The 19998-nt window shown below is 51.9% G+C and overlaps 1 protein-coding gene across 1 annotated transcript; it reads left to right on the forward strand.

Moving 5' to 3' along the window:
- The first annotated feature begins 9535 nt into the window (after positions 1 to 9535).
- On the forward strand, positions 9536 to 18960 carry E2f1 (E2F transcription factor 1). The gene is made up of 7 exons (XM_047540484.1): positions 9536 to 9913; positions 14697 to 14787; positions 15111 to 15330; positions 16480 to 16632; positions 17150 to 17264; positions 17359 to 17581; positions 17694 to 18960. The coding sequence occupies exons 1-7, from the start codon at positions 9653 to 9655 to the stop codon at positions 17939 to 17941; spliced, it is 1311 nt and encodes a 436-aa protein (XP_047396440.1). The 5' UTR covers positions 9536 to 9652; the 3' UTR covers positions 17942 to 18960.
- Positions 18961 to 19998: the final 1038 nt, after the last annotated feature.

The raw sequence follows: 19998 nt of genomic DNA on the forward strand, positions 1-19998 counted from the left end.
AGCAGGTGGAGAGGGAGTGTGACATGGCAGTTAGCGACATGGGCTTTGGAACCAGACTGCCTGGGCTCAAGGCCTGACCTGGCCCCTCTTGGACAAGTGACTGACCCTTCTGCGCCTCTTGTTTCCTTATCTGTAAAATAGGCCTTGTAACAGCACACGCCTTAGGGGGTCTGGACGCCTTAGGGGGGTCTGGGGGATTAAATGATAACAACACAAAGTGATCACTCAGTAAATGTCGCCGTTATTTCTAACCTGGTGTGCTCATGCCGTCGGGTGCGTGGTCCTGGGAACTGAGCACACCCTGCTCTTAGCCTGTCCTGCCCTCCGGCTCAGAGTAAAGGCCTGGCCACCTGCCCTCCCGGGGTCCCGCCACCACTGCTGGGGGTAGGTTGGCTCCACCACCCACTGTCTCTGCTCTCTAAGAATAGGTTTCCCTCACAGATGGCATCTCTCTGGATCCTGTCAGAGCATCTGCTGCCTCCAACTGCACACGCCAGGGGGAAGGCAGCGGGGTGGTCCCTGCCGGGGAGCAGGCCTCTGCCTTCCACAGCTGTGGGGAGAGCCCCACTCAGCTCCTGCCTAGCTGAGCCTCCACTTACTACGATCTGTGAAACAGGGTGGCCCAAGGACCCTGGGCACAGCAGCCACTACCGTTCCTGAATGCTCATTCCTGAAACAGCATCGTGGTTTAACCTGTATTTATTTAAGTCTTTTGACATGCAAAACCATAAAAAAAAAGTTTAAATCAATCATACAGACACATAGTGCAAAACTCAAATGGCATAAAAAAATGTGCAATGGAAAAGCCAGGTTCCCTCCTACACCTAAGTGCCACTCCAGATGCCTGCTTTGCCAGGGACGCCCACTCTCAGCACTTCCTGAAAATACACAGCCACCTCTCCTTGTCTCCTAAGAAACCGGACATTGCAATGTCATCTCACCTCTTTGGTCTTTCCTTCCTTGTCCTCTGTGTGTTTGGTTTCTTTTTGATTAATAATCCAGTATAAAAGTGAGTCTCTGGACCTGTCCTGTCCCCCGTCCCCACAAGCCTATCTCTGGAATAGCTTGGGAAAGTCCTGCCTGTGATCAGCGTAATGGTAAAGCCCCCTGGACGTCCTGAGCTTTCATGTAGATGGTGCCCGGTGTTCAGACCCCAGAACGCCATGCGAAAGAGGAAGAACAAAAGTGAAGTTAATTCGGGGCTCTTCTGCTCTGCTCCCAAATTAGAGCTGGCTAGGCGAGCCCACGTGGGAGCGATGATTCACGGGCTGAGCTGCCAAGAAACTGCCTGGTGTGGTGTGGCTGCTCTGGCCTTCCACATCCATGCTCCAGAAGGGATCCTGGGGATGCCCTCTCTCCTCCCTGTCCGCTACGCCTGCTGCACGACTGCACTTTGGCTTTGAAGCTGGCATGTCCCCAAATGAGAGCACCTCCTGTGCCCCACCTCCTGGAACTAGCCCACAACACCACAAACTGTGACTTCAAGTGGCCGCTTTCTTTGACAAATTAGAGGGTATTTATAAAAAGAAATGCTTTTTCCCCCTCTCCTTTCCTTGTTGCAGGTTCCCAGGGGGAGAGAATGTCTTACTTCAGCCTTAAAGGGTTTTCGTTTTTGGTAAATGGGGCTTGAGCCCAGGGTCTAGTGCCTCTGAGCTATACCTGCAGTCCAACGATATGCAATTTTTTGTTTCTAATTTAAATTATTATTGTTACTGGGGATTGATTGGTACTGGATTGTTCAAGGTGGGGCATTTAACCACTGAGCCATGTCTCTAGCCTTTTTTAATTTTTATTTTGAGACAGGGTCTCACTAAGTTGCTCAGGGCCTCCCTCACTTGTGGAGGCTGGCTTTGAACTTGCAATCCTCCTGCCTCAGCCTCCCAAGCTCCTGGAATTACAGGCATGAAGCATTTTTGAGTGAGAAGGTTTGGATTTTAAGTAGAAGGTCCCTTTCAGGACTTACTCTAGGGAGCAGGAAGCGAAACTGGCCCAAACTAGAGGACAAAGAAAGACTGTGCTCTTTTCTGGGTGTTGATTTGAGGAGCTTCCCAAGGGAGGACCCTCTGTTTTCTGTACCGGGATCTGTACTCAAAGCTGCTGTGGCTGTCATGATTTAATAAATGAGACAAAAACCAGGTGGAACTGAGACGCAAGTCCAGGGCTGGTGTCAGAAACCCTGTTCTCATTGCTTTTCCGGCCTTCTCCCTGAAGCCTCTGCCTGTGCTCTGCACGTCAGCTGAGAGTAGGACCAGGGCCAGGCCACATCAGCTCTTTTAAGACACTTCTTTTAGAGTGCCTTTGTTTATGTGTGTCACCAACCCCTTTGGCATCTGCTGGAAACTGTCAACCCTTCTGAGTGCTGCTTCCAAAACCCATTCAGTAAAATTCGTAGGATTACAAGAGAGACCAATTAGAATGAGTACTGAAATGGTTCTTAGAAACTCTGTGTGTGTGTGTGTGTGTGTGTGTGTGTGTGTGTGTTGGGAATCAAATCCAGGACCTCGAGCATGTTAGGCAAGCACTCTACCACTGAGCTATACCTTCATCCTGCCCCTAATATTTTTTTAAATTCACAACTTAGGAATATATACTCTTTTAAAAACACATTAAATGCAAATTCTAGACCCAGGCTCTAAACCCATGATTTTAAAGTCGTGAGAAACATAAACAATATCTCAAGTTAATTGCAGCTAGCTGGTTGTGGTGGCACATGCCTGTGATCCTGGTGACTCGGGAGGCTGAGGTTGTGGCTCAGTGGTAGAGCCCTTGCCCAGCATGTGCAAGGCACTGGGTTCAATTCTCAGCACCACATAAAAAATAAATAAATAAAATGAAGACATTGTGTCCATCTACCAAAAAAAAAAAGTTATTAAAAAAAGGACTGGGAAGGTCGCTCAGTGGTACAGCACCCTTGGGCTTCATCCCAGTACTGGGTGGGGGGGAGGTGGAGGGAGGAAGAAGAAAGAAAGTCTCAGAAAGTGCTAGTTGCCAGGAAGGTGAGATTAATAATACAGGGCAGCTGATGGAGTGAACGGTGAGGGAGAAGAGGGCGCTGCATGTCCCAGGGAAGGTGTCTCTGGGGAGCGGAAGTTTCCTGTGAGCCTGAATCAAGAGCTATGCAGGGAGGCGGAGGAAGGTGTTTCAGGCCAGAGATCCTCGTGGTGCACGGCCCTGGAGAGGGAACATTCCCGGGCCCTACAGTGCAGCCCCGGGCTCCCTGGAGATGCAGCCCAGAGGCAGGCTGGCCATGGCTTCAGGGCTGGGGCAAGGGGTGGGTTTTCTTTTAAGCCTGATGGGCAGCTTTTGTTTTTAGGAGGGAAACCATGTGGTGTGGTGCCAGTTACATGTAGGGAAGCTGCTTCTAGCAGCTTGTGGCGAACGGAGTGTAGGGCCAGGCTGGCCGCAGGAACCCCTGTGGTCAGAGAGATGAGAGACCATGGCGACCGGGACAGGGTTGGGGTGGTGACAGAGACAGACAGCGGGAGGCAGATCTGGGGTGTACTTTGCAGAGGCCCAGTGGCCAGGGCCTTGGAGGTGGGAGTAGGGAGAAGCGGGTAGTGAACGGCCTCCATGCCTCCCCGCTGCAGGCCTTGCCCCAGCTAAGAAGTAGGCCCTGACCTTGCCCCCCACCTTGCCCGCCCAGTCCCCCACTGCCCTTCTCGGCCCCTCTGGGGCCTGCCTGCCTGCCCACCAGGCCCCTGGCATGCCAGGCTTCCCAGCTGGCCCTGATTGTTGTCACTCCCCAGGGAGCCATGGGAACACACTCGGCCTGCCCCCTCCGCCCCCGCCTCCCAGACAGGCCCAGACCCTAACAATGCCCCGCAGCCAGCCAGCGGTCTGGACACAATGCCCCTGTTTCGGTTCATTGCCAGCTCCAGGAGGCCTGTTGGGGTTCCTGGCCTGTTTGGCATATATACAACTCTGGCTTCCAGCAGGGATTTTTTGTTGTTTCAAAAAAGGGGGAGGGAACCTCTGGCTCCTCCTCTCTGAATATCTTAATATATTATAAAAAGTCTTTCTCTTCCCTCCCTGATCCCTCCCCGCAGCCCTCCCTGACTGCATTTGCCCTGTGCCTGTCAACCCTGGGTACCAAATGCAGGGCAGCAGGTGTCATTGGGAAACAAGAAAAGGATTTAAAAAAAAAAAATGCTGAGTGGCCAGACTGAGATGCTGAAGATCGAGGGGATAACCTGAGGGCCTGAGACATGGCAGGCACTGTGACCAGTGCTTTTGGGGGCTGCAGGGGGTGCTGTGGATTGAACCCAGGGAGCTGCACGGGCACCTGCTCTGTCACTGACCTACACCCCAGACCCCTCAGCACTTCTGAACATCACTCCTAAGATGCCACCAAAGATGAGACTTGTATCAAATACATGGGTGACCTACCCCTGAGCCACATCCCCAGCCCTTCTGATTTTTTAATTTTTGAGACAGGGTCTCCCTAAATTGCCCAGGCTGGCCTGGAACTTGCCATTCTCCTGCCTCCACCTCTCTGGTCACTGGGATTACAGGCATGTACCACCATATCCAGAAGATATTTGAATTCTTTTATAGGATTTCCTAATTTTAAACCTTAAAACCAATTTGTAACTGAAAAAATTACTCCGTGGGCAAATTACGTGACACCTACAGGCCAGTTGGCGAACTCTGCCTGTGTTCTGGTGTCACCCTGACACCTACACACCTGTAAAAGAACGGCTACCGCCTGTTCCGGGGCTGAGGTCACATTCCCCAGGTCAGGAAACCGAGGAGGCACAGAGCCGGGTCTGCCTGGCTCCGAAGCCCCGCTCCCAGGTTACGTCACTGCGTGCCTGGGTTCGAGGCCTGTTCACACACAGTCAGAGCTGGCACGGTGACAGAACAGCCCCAAGGACAGTGAACTGTCAGTCAGTGTAGCGTCCCAGGGCCATTCAAGAGGAATGAGGAGTTGCAGATGCAAAACTCCTCACTTCCCTCTGCCAGGACTCAACAATGGGTGTCTCTGTGCCCCTTAATAAAACTAAGTCACCACGGAACCATTTCTCCCAATTATGCATTCCTCATAACCATGAGACGCTCATGTTTGGAGGGTTTTTTTTTTTGGAGAGAAAAGAATGTATGTTTGTGGGAGGTGCTGTGTGTGAAATAAAGTTTTAGATTATTTGTGTCACTTGTCAGATTTCTTAATGAGCATATCGTGTGAGTCCACAGAGATAATTCTTTCCTTTCCCACTGGACTGTGGGCTCCAGGTGTCCAGGAGAGGTCTGTTTTCTTCATGGCTGTCTCCCCACACCTCCGTCACAATGCCTGATACATAGTAGGTACTTAACGAATACCTGTGGATTGAATGTGTGAGGGTTAGAGGAAATGAAGCGAATCAACAGACCAAAATTCCTGTCTATGTCCACTTGATTTAGAAGTCCCTGTCACCTTTATGTCATTCTGCATCTTAGAAAGAACCACAAAAAAGGTGTCTCCAGGCAGAGGACCAGAGGCCTAGGGGTCTCAGCCTTTGTGGCTTCCTGTAGAGGAAGTAGAGATAATGATGGGTATAAACACCTACTAAGTAAGTCACTATCTACCATAATAAATTTTGGAAACTACACATTATAATCTCATCAGCCCTGAGCCTGACTCTTGGGGTAATAACAGAGGGTGGTAAGGTTTTACAGTAGAACAGGCTAAGCTACCATCTCAGTTCTGCTGTGTGACCTTGAACTGTGAGTACCCCTCTCTGAGCCTCCTTCTTCCTGAACCATATAGATAAACAAGCTTCATTTATAGGATTATTGGGTTGAAAAGAGAGCATCAATGAAAGTGGTTGCTCAGTGACTGTGGATTTTTGGAAGCTGATCAGCTGGAGAACTGCTGACATTGAGAATGGCCTTATCAGGATCTTCCAGGCTCAGGGCCAAGGGGCCCCATCTATCAGGCTTTTTCTGCTTTCCAGTAGATATTAATAGATCCAGAAAGCTCTTATCTCTTCCTTGTTTCAGGCTGGAGATTCTGGTCTTCACTCCTTTCTGCTACAGCAGGACACTAGGGATTGTGGGAAGGAGGCAGCTGCTTCCACCTGGGATGTGGACTGAAACACTTTGGGAAGGGCCGAACTCTGGAAAGCCCCTGGCTTTGGCCTCCCAAGGCTGAGCGATAGCTTCTTCATCTACTAGGCATGCTCATGTCCTTTGGGCCTCAGCCTTCTCAACATAAAATGGGGTCAATAACAACAATCTGTTTCCCTCTCCGGCAACGCATGGTGATGCTCTGTGCCTGCTGAAAGACTGATGTAGGAAAGGTCTTTACAAAAGTGAATTTTACTGTTATTGGGGCTCTTTAGGAAGCAGTGGAAACGGCTGAGGACGTGGCTCAGTGGTAGAGTGCTTGCCTACCATAGGTGCGGTCCTGGGTTCCATTGCTAGCACTGTCAAAAAAATTTTAAAAGTCAAATAAAAAAGGAAGGAGTGGGGAAAGGCAACTCGCTCCATCTGCAATGAGAAAGTGCTAGCCTCAGCCTCTGGCAGTCACTGGCTGATTTTCCCTTTCCCTGAATGGGCCTCACTTTCCCATCTGTACAGCAAGAAGCTTATGTGGTCCTTGTGGTCCCTTCCAGTTCTGACATATCCTAGGATTTTTGTGGTACTAGAGGTTGGATCCAAGAGCACTCTACCACTGAGCTACATCCCCAGCCCTTATTATTTATTTTGAGACAGGGCATTATTGAGTTGCTGAGGCTGGCCTCGATTTTGTAATCCTCCAGCCTCAGCCTCCCAAATTGCTGGGATTATAGGCATGAACCACCATGCCAGTTTATATAGTCTAGGATTTTTTTTTTTTTTTTTTTGCAGTACTGGGGATCGAACTCAGGGCCTTGTGTTTGTGAGGCAAGCACTCTACCAGCTGAGCTATCTCCCCAGCCCTATAGTCTAGGATTTGTAGTGGAGTAATTTTATGAACTGCTCATGGGGCGGGGAGAAACTGCTGCATTTTGAAACCACTTCATAGGCTATACAAACTCCAAATATGAGTTTTCATCCTCATGGCACCCTAGAAGGGGCAGGGCAAGGTCAATACACCCATTTTATAGAGGAGGAAACAGGTTAAGAATTGTCTTGAGGAACTGTAACTCGAGACTGCACTATACATTGGTTGTATATCAATTTGTTCTCAAAGGTGAACACACATAAAAATCACCTGGTAAGTTGGGCATGGTAGCATATACCTGTAATCCCAGCTAATTGGGAGGCTGAGGCAGGAGGATTCAGAATTCAGGATCAGCCTCTTCAGTAGAAGAAGGCTTGCTTAGCATGTGAGAGGCTCTGTGCTCAATCCTCAGTCTCACATACACACACGTACACAGTTCAAAGTCAGCCTGGGCAATGTACTGAGACCCTATCTCAAAAACATAAAATAAGGACTGGGGCTGTAGCTCAGTGATGCAGCGCATGCCTAGCATGTGTGAGGCACTGGGTTCCATCCTCAGCACTGCATAAAAATAAAGAAATAAGATTAAAAAATCATTATTAAAAATATATATATAATAAAAAGATCTGGGGATATAACTCAGGGGTACAGCATATGCCCCTCATGGACAGCCCTAGGTTCAATAGTACTGCCAAAAAAAAAAAAAAATCACCTGGAATGGGGATGGGGTTGCTTGTTAAAATGCAGATTCTTGCCTGGCGCAAGATTACACCTGTAATCCCAGCAGATAGGAGGCTGAGGCAGGAGGATCATGAGTTCAAAGCCAGCCTCAGCAACTTATCCAGGCCCTAAGCAGTTCAGCACGACCCTGTCTCTAAATAAAATATTCTTAAAAAGGGCTGGGGATGTGGTTCAATGGTTAAGCACCACTATGTTCAATCCCTGGTAAGGACAACAACAAAAAAAGCAGATTCTTGGGCTCCTAGGAATTCTAAATTGTCAGGGCTGGGGTAGATCTGCAGTTAGCCAAGTGCCCAGGTGAACCATGACTTCCTTTCTGTGTCCTAGGTCGCATCAGGCATCAGGCTGTATTTCTCCCTTAACCTTTCTCAGCACCTGCTGGAGGCCAGACCAGTGGGAGCAGGCATCACTGGAGCTCCCAGAATGGGAAGGGAGGCAGGTGGAGAAACGGAGCGAGCGGTCATGTTGGGAAAGATGCAGCGGTGGGCAATGGAGGAAATGAGGAATCCTGATTCCGGAAGACTCCCTGGAGGAAGTGATGTTTACACTGGGTCTAGGGGATTTGATTCTTGTGTCCTAGCTACTTTTTGTTTTCCCCTTGTGGGTTACACGCCAGAGGGCAGGCAAGTTTGTAGACTTTACTATCTTTCACATCTGTCCCCAGTGCTGGCACAAGGCCTAGCCCAGAGAGGACAATATTGGTCAGATCGGCTGACCTGAGCAATGAGAAATGCTGATGGAATTGTCCCAGGGCCTCAGGATTAACTGCATTTTCATGCTCAGCACCCTTACCTTCTCCCTTTGTGAGGTCTAACATGCAGTTACTTTATTTATTTATTTATTTATTTATTTATTTATTTATTTATTTATTGGTACTGGGGATTGAACCCAGGGGGGCTTTACCACTGAGTTATATCACCAGCCCTTTTCATTTTTTATTTTGAGACAAGGTCTCGCTAAATTGCTTAGGAACTCTCTAAACTGGTGAGGTTGGCCTCGAATTTGTGATGCTCCTGCCTCAAGCTCCCGAGCCGCTGGGATTACAGGCGTGGCCCTCGAGCCTGGCACATGGAGTTACTTTTTAATGGTTGAAACTCTTCGTGCCGTAAACAAGTTAATTCTCGCTGCCCCTCCTGCCCTTTTCACTAAATGCGAGCTCCTAAAGGCCCTAAGTCAAGGTCTGAACTGAGGATGTCTGAACAGGATGGGCTTTCAAAGCGTGTCAGGAACATTTTGAGAGTGAGTGAATTTTGAGAGCGAGCTCAAGCTGAAGGTGTGTGTGCATTGGCGCTGTGGTTACGTTGGCTATTAAAGAGGCTGCAGCTAAAACCGGGCTTGGGCACTGGGCGAAAGGGATGCGGCAGGCAGTGGAATGGTGTAGGTGGGTCAAGCTGAGGGTGGGGGATGTGGCTGGGGCTTTGGAGGTGGACCTGAGCATCCAGAAAAGAGGAGGGGTCCGTTTCTGGAGAACTGAACTGAGGTCTGAGCCGAGGCTTGAGGTCTTGAGGGTCACGTGGGGCCTGCTGACCCGGAGATGTGCAAAACCTTGAGAGGAGTCTTAACTACACGCGGGCCATCAGGCTCGAGTGCGTCGGGGCGGAGGTCGGGGCCGGGTCTCCACGCCTCCAGCAGGGGCCGTCCGACCTGGGGGCGGGGAGCAAGAACGCGCCTGGCACCGCCCCGACAAAGCCTGCGCGCGCCCCGCCCCGCGATTGGCCGCCCCGCCCCGCGCCGCCGCCCGGTCCCGCCCTCCACAGCCGGTCCGGCGCGCTGCAGCCAATGGGAAGCACCGCCGCCGCCTTCGTCACATTCCGGACAGCCAATAGTGGCGGCGCCCTGCGGCTCGTGGCTCTTTCGCGGCAAAAAGGATTTGGCGCGTAAAAGTGGCCGGGACTTTGCAGGCAGCGGCGGCCGGGGGCGGAGCGGGATCGAGCCCTCGCCGGGGCCAGCCGCCATGGGCCCGCGCCGCCGCCGCCGCCTGCCACCCAGGCCGCGCGGGCCGTGAGCACTATGGCCGTGGCTGGGGCCCCCGCTGGAGGCCCATGCGCGCCGGCGCTGGAGGCCCTGCTCGGGGCCGGCGCGTTGCGGCTGCTCGACTCCTCGCAGATCGTCATCATTTCCACGGCGCAGGACGCCAGCGCCCCGCCGGCTCCAGCCGGCCCCACGGCGCCCGCCGCCGGCCCCCGCGACCCCGACCTGCTGCTCTTCGCCACGCCGCAGGCGCCCCGGCCCACACCCAGCGCGCCGCGTCCGGCTCTCGGCCGCCCGCCGGTACGGACCCTAGGGTCGCCAGGCCCAGTGCGCCGCCTTACCCCAGCGCAGACCCGGCCGGGCGCGGTGTTTGACCCCGAGGCAGCGGGGGAGGGGGGGGCTGAGGCGTCCGGCTGGGCAGTGCAGAGCCTGGGTTGGGCCTCTGGGCCCCGCCCCGGGGTGCGGGGTGACCTCGAGCCAGTCCCTATTTGCTCCTCTGCGTGTTGGGCCTCAGCTTCCTCACCGGAGCCGCTCAGTCGTCCGTCAGTGACAGTAATGGTCCACATGTATTCAGCTGGCGTTTACCACATGCCAAGCCTTTGGCAGACGTTAAGCCAGCCAAATTGAGCTTGGTGTCACTGTGCCCATCTGACAGACGGAGGAACTGAGTCTCAGAGAGGAAGTGACTTGTCACACAGCTGCAGATGGTGGGGTTGGGATTTGAACTGGTACCTTCCGGCTTCGACCAGAATCTGACTGGGTAGTGGGCATGGGGGGCTGGGGAAGGTCCTGGAGCTTGACGGTTGGAGAACCATTGAGGAGGCCCTTCTTTTTGCCTAAATGCAGGACTGCCAGGTGCAGGCCTGTCCCTCCAGGCCTCTGGGGATAGGCCTCCTGACTGGGAGGCCTTCTCTGCAGGGGCGGGGCGCTGGGCCAGCTGCTGATCCCCTCCCTCAGCCTGTCCTTCCATCTGCCACCCTCCCAGCCCCTGGTTACCATGGAACCTCATTAATCAGGCAGGCAAACCTCTGAGCCTCTGTGGAAGGACTGGGTGGGCTGGGTCTCTGGGAGCTGGAGAGGAGGCCCCTAGTGCCAGAAGAGAATGTCCCAGGGAGATCCCTGGATAAAGTCCTTCCTGACCAGTTTAGGCTGGGGGGCCTAGAAGAGGCTGCTGAATTACAGTGGGATAAGGGAGTGGAGGCCTGAAGCTTGAACCTGTGCGTTGCAAGACAGGGTGTGGAGACCAATTTTACTGGCGTGGCCTTTTGAGTGAAGGTGGGGCAGGGACAGACAGTCAGAGGTTGGCTAAGCAGGATGGGGTCTTAGCAGGGGGTCTTGGAGAAAGTGGAAGGGGAAAGGTAGGGTCCAGGACAAGGAGGTAGAAGCTTTTCAACTGCTGATGGGGGTGTGGGTGGCAGCTGGTTCCTGAGGCATCCTGGGAAGGCCCCCAACCCCCTTGGCCCAGTGCCCAGTGCTGCCTTCCTTCCGGAATCACCAAGATGCTAATAATAATAACAATAGCAGCTACCATTGTTTTGGGGATGTTTTGTGTGCCAGGCTCTGTGCCAAACATTTTACCCAATTAACTCATTTAACCCTGTCTGCAACCTTCCCTTTTTATAGATGGGGAAGCTGAGACCTAGAGATGGTGGAAACAGCTCTAGTAATTAAGCCAGCAAGTGGTGGGACCAGGCCAGATTTCCTGAGTGTTGACCTTCTGGAGATGTTGATAGATGTTAAAGCCTAAGAAGTTCTTAGGATCCCTTCCTCCTAATGAAGGACTGGAAGGTGTGTTGGGGGGTGTTGTATGGAGTGGGTCAGCTGGCTTGTATCCTGTATTATTCCAGGGGCTTGTCCCTGCAGGTACTCGCTGTGGCAGGCCCGGGGCTGCAGAGACCTAACAACCTGTGGGTGCTGCCCTCAGGGAGCTAAGCTGCAGGCTCAGAGGAATGGACGGGATGAAGAGAAGTTCCCTCTTCTAAGCATGTCATTCATTACATAATAATAATAATAAAGTCAGCAGTTGAGTTAATGAGCGTCCGTGATATGCTAGGCACAGAGGCCAGGAAGGATCCTTTGCCCCCTTAAGGGCCAGCAGGCATTCTCTGTGTGGGCAGTGGAGGGGCTGGCACTATTCTTGAACTGAAAGCCAGAAATGCAGGTCTGGCTTTTGACTTCCACCAACTCCTTTGACCATTTTGTTTATTTTGGTTCTGGGGATTGAGCCCAGAGTGCTCTACCTCTGAGCTACATTCCCAGTCCCTTTTATTTTATTTTATTTGTTTTTTATTTTTAACTGGAGGTTGAATCCAGGAGTACTTTACTACTGAGCTAAGTCCTCAGCCCTTTGGTTGTTTTGAGAAAGGGTTACATTATGTTGCTGAGGCTGGCCTCAAACTTGGAATCCTCCTGCCTCAGCCTCCTGAGTTACTGGGATAACAGGCATGTACCACCACACCTGACTGTCTCTGATAGGATTCTTTGTTGACCTCCCTCAGCCCTGGACAGCTCCATGGTTTTTCTAGGGACTAAATAAAAGTTTTCGTGTCCCTCCCTCTATGGATGGGTATTTGAGTTGTGCCCCCCACCCCCACCCCAGTGAATGTCTCCACCTCTGGCTTTTAGGTCCCCTGTGCCAAGGTTTATCTAGAAAGCAGTAGCAGACATGGGCATCTGCTTGGGCCCTCATTTTAGGGTATAGCTGTGACCTGTCTTTGGGAGGGGCAGGGGCCAGGTTACAGGGAGAAAGTGATGGATCACTTGGCAGGAGCATGGGTTCAGGCCCAGCTGTTGAGCTGGAGAAGGGAGTACCTTTCTTTCTGGCTTGTGGGGGCCTCACTGAACTGGGCTCTGTACCACCCTATTGGGTACAAATCTTGGCCCCACTTCTTACTGGCTGCAGGGTCTCCCCAAAATAGAGGCCAAAACAGAAGTGAGTGCCTGCAAGACGGAGCAACATGGGGGAAGATCCGTTTGGCCGACATTTGATGCCGGGTCCCATGGCAGACACTGGATACAGAAGTTATTCAGACCCAGTGCCTGCCTCTGAGGGTGAGATGAACTCATGCAGAAATCTGTAATGAGAGATACTGTGGGGAAAGGATGGGTTTGAGGCAGTACAGACAGATAAGAGGTGGTGTCTCTAGTAAGAGATGGGAAAGGTTCCTGCTCAGGTGAGAGCAGGAGGTGTGAGCAGGAAAGGGAAGGGGCCAGGGTGGTCTAGGGCTTGGAAGCACAGATTTGTGAGAAGACACACCTCAGCAGAAGTTCACATGGAGGAGCAATGCCAGAGGAGGGCGAAGGCAGCAGGCAGCCAGAGGAAGGTCTTAAGCAGGGGTTAAAACATGATGAGACTTGTGGAGGGGGCAGATGGAGGCAGAGACCCGAACAGTCCAATGGGAGGTGATAATGGCTGTGGTGATGAGTTCTTGGCAGCTAGATGTGGTGAGAGAGGCAGGTGGGACTGAATGGTGGTCTAACTCAGAAAGCCCTATGGCTGGTGGAATGGATGGTAAGTCTGGTTTTGTTCAGGGTACTTGAGTTGCCTGTGGAACTTCCAAAATAATCTCCATGCCTGAGAGTGTGACCTAAGCTAGCAGGTGTAGAGCTTAAGAGCTTGGTTTCTTTTCAGACAGTCCTTGGTAGGAATCCTGGGTTAGCCACTTCCTAGCTATATGACCCTGGGTTTCAGTTGCCTTTTCTGCAAAATGGGGCCATTATTATATCGTTCCATAGGATGGAGTAAACTAATGAATGCCAAACAGGTGGTGAGTACCAGCTGCTAACATGTTACAGATTAGTAGATTTGTTGAAAACCACAGAGGAAGTGAGTGCCTAAGGGACCTGTATACTCAGTGGTTTAAAAAAAGTATTTAGCCTGTCATGGTAATCCCAGTGATTCCAGAGGTTGAAGCAGGAGGATCACAAGTTTGAGACCTGCCTGGAAACTTAGCAAGACCCTGTCTCAGAAGGGGCTGGGGATGTAGCTCAGTAGTAGAGACACTCTGGGTTCCCAGAACTGTTTAAAAAAAAAAAAAAAAAAATATATATATATATATATATATATATATATATATATATGTATATATATATAAGTTCTGTGGGTCAGGAATTCAGGGGAGACTTAGTTGGTTGCAGCCAAAATGTTGACCCCAGCTGCAATCAGAAGTCTTAACTCAAGTCTTAACTTAAGCTTGCCCATGTTACTGTTAGAAGGAAGTCTCAGTTCCATGCCACTGGGGCCAGGGCCCATCATTAGGGCTACTTGAGTGTCCGAATGACATGCCACCTGGCTTCCCCTAGAATAAGTGGTCCAAAATAGAGGACAAAGAAGCGCTCCAGTGGCCACCTGACCTAGCCTCAGAAGGATTATGTGATCACGGCTGCAACATCTATTCATTCAGAACAAGTTGCCAGATCTGGCTGGAATTCAAGGGGAAGAGAATTAGCCTTCATCTTTGAAAGAAGTATCAAAGAACTTGGAGATGTAGGGGCTGGTGATGTAGCTCAGTGGTTAGAATGCATACTTAGTGTGCACGAAGCCCTGGGTTTGATTGCCAATACCACATAAAATTCTTTTTTGCAGATATACTTTAGTTTTTAAATTTTATTATGTATTTAGTTCCAGGGATTGAACCCAGGGGCACTTAGCCACTGAGCCACTTCCCCAACCCTTTTTATTTTTTATTTTGAGACAGGGTCTCACCAAGTTGCTTAGGGCCTCCCTAAATTGCTGAGGCTGACCTTGAACTTGGCAATCCTCCTGCCTTAGCCTCCTGAGTTGCTGGGATTATAGGCATCCGCTACTATGCCTGGTGCAGATATACTTTTAAAACCACTACAGGCCACTAGGGAGGTGATGGTTAACTCAGGTCTTCTGCCTTCCACTTGAGAGTCCTGTGTGGTACAATTATAGCCCTCAAGTTGTGTCCCTTAGAATGTGTCCCACTCACTCAAACACTTAGGCATTCTGGTGGAGAAAATGAGGCAGAGGACAGGCATCCCAGGGGTACCAAGCCCTCACCCACGTCTTTTGTAGCATCACTCCTGGTTACTGGGCATCCTCCTATTGTTTCTGCCACAGGTGAAGCGGAGACTAGATCTGGAAACTGACCATCAGTACCTGGCTGAGAGCAGTGGACCTGTTCGGGGCAGAGGCCGCCACCCAGGAAAAGGTACCCATGGAACTCGACCTGGACAGGTCCCTCTGACTAGGCCCAGGTTGGGGTTGTAGATGGATAAACATGCTTGCAGACTAAAAAGTCTAACTGGTGAGGTCTGAGCCTGAGCCAGGCATTGGGGGACCAGCAGGCAGCTGGAGTGGCCACCTGGCATGACTTCCCTGGGCCCTGGGGGTGGGGAGTTCCCCATCCAGAAGAGAAATGCTGTGGTTGGCAGACAGCAGCCACAGGGCCTCCCTGCTTGACCTTACCGAGGGGAGGAGCCATCTGCCCCCCATACTGCTGCTCTGCCTTGCTTGAACAGCCCCTCCAACCAGGTGCAAAATCCCCGGGGGAGAAGTCACGCTATGAGACATCCCTGAATCTGACCACCAAACGTTTCCTGGAGCTGTTGAGCCGCTCAGCTGATGGTGTTGTTGACCTGAACTGGGCAGCTGAGGTGCTGAAGGTGCAGAAACGGCGCATCTACGACATCACCAATGTCCTGGAGGGCATCCAGCTCATTGCCAAGAAGTCCAAGAACCACATCCAGTGGCTGTAGGTACCAGCCAATCAGGAGGGCAGGCAGAGGCTCAGGGCCAGGCACAAATACCTGCCCATGCCAGCCTGGAGGAGCTACTGGCAGTACCCACTGTGACTTTCTGCATTCCCATCTTGGGGCACTGAAGCTGAAGGAGAGGTGGCTTCCCTGGGCTGTTAGATGCTGAGAAGTACACAAATCGTTTTTTGTACTGGGGATTGAACACAGGACCACTTTACCACTGAGCTGCATCCCCAGTCCTTTTTATTTTTTATTTTGAGTCAGGGTCTTGCTGAGTTGCTAAGGTTGACCTTGAACTTGCAATCCTCCTTCCCACACACCCATTGAGTCCCTGGGATTACAGGTGTGTGCCACCACACCTGGCAAAATACACAAATCTTAACGTACCCAGCTCACTGCAGCTGTATAGATTTGTTCATCTGGGTGACCACCACCTGGATCAAGATGAAAAAAAACTTTTTAAACCCTCAGAAGTTTTCCAGGTGCCCTTCCTGGTCTTTACTCACCCCTCCTACCACCAGGTGATCACCATTCTGGTTTCTGCCATCGATGAGATTTGTTTGACATAGATATAAAGATGTTTTCCTCTTTTTTTTTTTCTTTTTTTAATGAGATCGGGTTCTCCAGGCTGGCTTCAAACTTGTGATCCTCCTGCTTCAGTCTCCTGGGTAGCTGGGACTACAGGTTCATGCCTGGCTGTTCCTGTTAATTTGGATTTATTTCCCTTCTCGCCTCTCCCCAGGCATCCTACCCTGTCTTTGACACCTCTGCCTTTTCAGTTTTGGGTAGATCATTCTATTCTGCATCACTTTGATCAGTTTTTCTTTTCATTTGACAACACGTCTTGGAAATGATTCCATGTGTACGTCTAATTCAATCTTCTCCTTTTATACAGCTGTGTCATTTTCTATGGCGTGTCTCTACCATTGTTTGTTTACTCAGCTTCCTGGTAGGGACATGTAGGTGTTTGCTGACAGTCAGGGCAGGTTTTAAACCTGTGCCAGTCTGAAGAGCTGGAGCCAGTGAGGGGAAAGGGCTTGTCAGAATCTCAGTGAATGGTGGCTGCAGAAGACTGTGTCCCGAGGGCCAGGGCCGAAGGGCAGAGGGGCTGGGAGCTGCTAACCCTCCCGAACGCCTCTCCACAGAGGCAGCCACGCCACAGTGGGGATCGGTGGGCGGCTTGAAGGGCTGACCCAGGACCTCCAGAAACTGCAGGAGAGCGAGCAGCAGCTGGACCACCTGATGCACATCTGCACCACACAGCTGCGGCTGCTCTCCGAGGACTCTGACAGCCAGCGATATCCTTGGATTGGCTGGGGGCTGGGAGGGCAGGTGTGGTAGGTGGGGGCACCCACCCAGATGGGCTGGCAAGGCTCTGGCCTTAGATTCAGGAGAAGACTGGCGTTGGCTGCAGATCAGTCGAGTGCTTGAGTAAGGCCTTGGGTTCAATCCCTAGTACCTCAAAACAAATTTTTTTTTTTTTTTTGGCCACAGCCATCAGTTGACACCAAGATCATGGATCAATACATCCTCAGCACCAGTATATTCTCCAAGCCTGGAGTCATGTTAAGCTTTTATGTGGAATTATCCCAGTCAGCCATCATCGTTATCTTTGAATTAGATGGGTAGATGGTCCCATGGTACTGACATGGCCACTGACATCCAGGGGAATGAGGTACTGAACACTAATTACATGCCAGGCCTTGTGGGGGGTCAGGAAGACAGAAGTGAAGAGGGAACTCTGCACCCTGTCTTGGCTGTCACTATGAGTGGCCCCCAGAGGCCAAAGGTCATGTGGTCCTTGACTCCACCAACCCTGGCCTATGTGACGTGCCAGGACCTTCGTAGCATTGCAGACCCTGCAGAGCAGATGGTCATGGTGATCAAGGCCCCTCCTGAGACCCAATTGCAAGCCGTGGACTCTTCAGAGGTGAGACCAGGGACTCCATGCCCAACCAGGAAGAGCTGGGCTGGGAGAGTAGTCACCTGGGCCTCAGTTAATTCTGCCTGCTGCCTCTACCCAGACCTTTCAGATCTCCCTTAAGAGCAAACAAGGTCCCATCGATGTTTTCCTGTGCCCTGAGGAGAGTGTGGGCGGGATCAGCCCTGGGAAGACCCCATCCCAGGAGGCAGCTTCTGGGGAGGAAGACAGGACAGCTGACCCTGTCACCACAGTGCCACCACCATCGTCTCTGCCCTCATCCCCCACAACGGATCCCAGCCAGTCCCTGCTCAGCCTGGAGCAAGGTGAGTGAAAGGTGACTGGGGGGCCCTCCTAGATGGGTGAGCAGGCATGGCAACCCCCTCTGTCCTCTCTGCTGGGCCATCCCTGGCCTGTAATGCTCCCCCGTCTCCCCAGAGCCACTGCTGTCAAGGATGGGTGGCCTACGGGCCCCCATGGATGAGGACCGCCTGTCCCCGCTGGTGGCTGCTGACTCACTCCTGGAGCATGTGCGGGAGGACTTCTCCGGGCTCCTCCCTGAGGAGTTCATCAGCCTCTCCCCACCCCACGAGGCTCTCGACTATCACTTTGGCCTCGAGGAGGGTGAGGGCATCAGAGACCTCTTCGACTGTGACTTTGGGGATCTGACCCCCCTGGATTTCTGACAGGTCCTAGGGGGCCAGGGTCTCCTGAGATGCCTGCCCTATCTCTGCAGCCCTGGAGCCCCCTGCCCCAGGCCATATCCTTCCAGCCCTATTGGAAAAGTGTAATTTATACCCTCTCTCCTATCTCAGCAGCTTCTAGCTCTGGGGTCTGGCTGCCACCAGGAGGTGGAGCGAGCCAGGAAGGGAAGGATTCTATGTTTGTGGTGTGTATGTGCATGCACCCAGCACCCATGTGTGTAAGCGGGGTGAGTGCTGTGTGAGTATGTGTGAGTGTGCATGTACCGGGGAATGAAGGTGAACACATCTGTGCGTGCACTGCAGACACGCTCGTGTGTCCACGTGTGTGCATGAGTCCATGTGTGCATGGGGGCTCTTACTGCACTTTTGGTCTCCTTGCTCCAGGGGCCCTTGAAGGCCCAGGGTTGGCCGCCTGCCCCTAGAATCCTGTGTGCTGACCAGGCCAGGCAGGGAGGTCTTGGCTGGCTGGGTTTGCAGGACAGCAAGAGCACTTGTCTTAAAGGTTTTTCTGATCGAAGCTTTAATGGAGCGTTATTTATTTATCTAGGCCTCTTTGGCAAGCCTGGGAAACAAGACTGGGAGGGATGTGGGGTTGATACCCCAATTCCCTATACCCCTGAGCAAGGGCAGGGGTCCCCAAGCGGTTCTTTTGCCTCGAAAGGAAGGAGCTGAGGCCTGAGCGGTTTATTTATTGGGGAAAGGAGGAAGGGAGGGAGACTGACTGACAGCTATGGGTGGATGGAGGGGTGGTCCCTTTCCAGGGGTCACTTCAGAGCCCCAGCTGCCCCCCAGGATGGATATGAGATGGGAGAGGTGAGTGGGGACCTTCGTTGACAGGGTGGGCAGGAGGGGTGGGTGAAGGGCTCCCCAGCCCAGACTGAGGGGCCCCTCCTGTGGTATCTGAAGTGCCCCCCACTTATTGCTCTGCCCCACCTTCCAATCTGCACTTTGATGTTTCCTAACAGCTGTTTCCTCCTGCTTTGGTTTTAATAAACATTTTGATGATGTTTGGGCTGGGTTTTGGGTCTACTTGATGTAAGTCTGCGGGTGGGAGAGACCATGATTTTTAGGGAAAATGCCCATTTCCCCTCCTCCCTGTCCCTCAAAGATGGACTTCATTTATTTTGTAACCCTAAGAAATGAAAAGACTTTCTAACTTAAAAAAGTCTTTTCCTAATTTAAAAACTGATCCAGTAAATATTGTAGAAAGTCACACATGCTGCCGAAGTACAGGAAATAATAGGAGTTTCTCTCCCTTCAGCCCCAGAGGTCACTGATATTTTTGGTACGTTCCTTCCAAAGGTTCTAACAAATACAATGGACTGATTTGTATTTGTGTCAGGTGCTTTCCAGTCTTGGGATGAATGGGTTCCCTCCCCTCATGGGTGTTTTGATGGGAATTTGTGCAAAAGAGAAAGTTAGGGGAGAGCTTCCTGGAAGAGTGCTTGGGCTGAGAATGGGTGTCAGCAGGGGTTAACTGGAAGGAGAAAGGAACACACCAAGCAGAGAACAGGTGTGGGCTAAGAGGCCCTGGGGCCCAGTGGGACAGGTCAGAAGACCTGACTCAATGAGGCTGGAGTCCGGAGAGGAGAGACATTCATTCTAGGGTTTTTTCTCCAGGGTACAGAGTCACCAGGCAGTCTAAGGAATGACACGTACCGTTTCATATTTAAAGCTCCCTCTGGCTGCCGCGCAGAGAAGGGGTTGAAGGGAGTGCCCAAATGGCAGCATGGAGGGAAATAATGCTGAAGAGTGTGGGGTCTGGTCACTGGAGACCTGGGGTCGGGGGTGACAGCCACAGGGACTTGCATAACAAACCTTTAGGTGGGCGGTCTCTGAACCAGTCTATTTTAAGCCCTTTACATTCAATGCATCACCAAGACAATCCTATGGGGGCGTCCATTTCACCCATTGGGGAGACAAGCTTACAGGCTCCAGGAACAGAGGGCCCGTGGGTTTCGCCCACTCATGCTGCCCCTCGCGTCGTCTGGGCCTTGCCACCTCGTGGTGGGCGCGGTCCCTCCCGCTCTGCTCCTGGC

Source organism: Sciurus carolinensis, chromosome 2, assembly GCF_902686445.1.
Source record: "Sciurus carolinensis chromosome 2, mSciCar1.2, whole genome shotgun sequence".
Taxonomy (NCBI): Eukaryota; Metazoa; Chordata; class Mammalia; order Rodentia; family Sciuridae; genus Sciurus; species Sciurus carolinensis.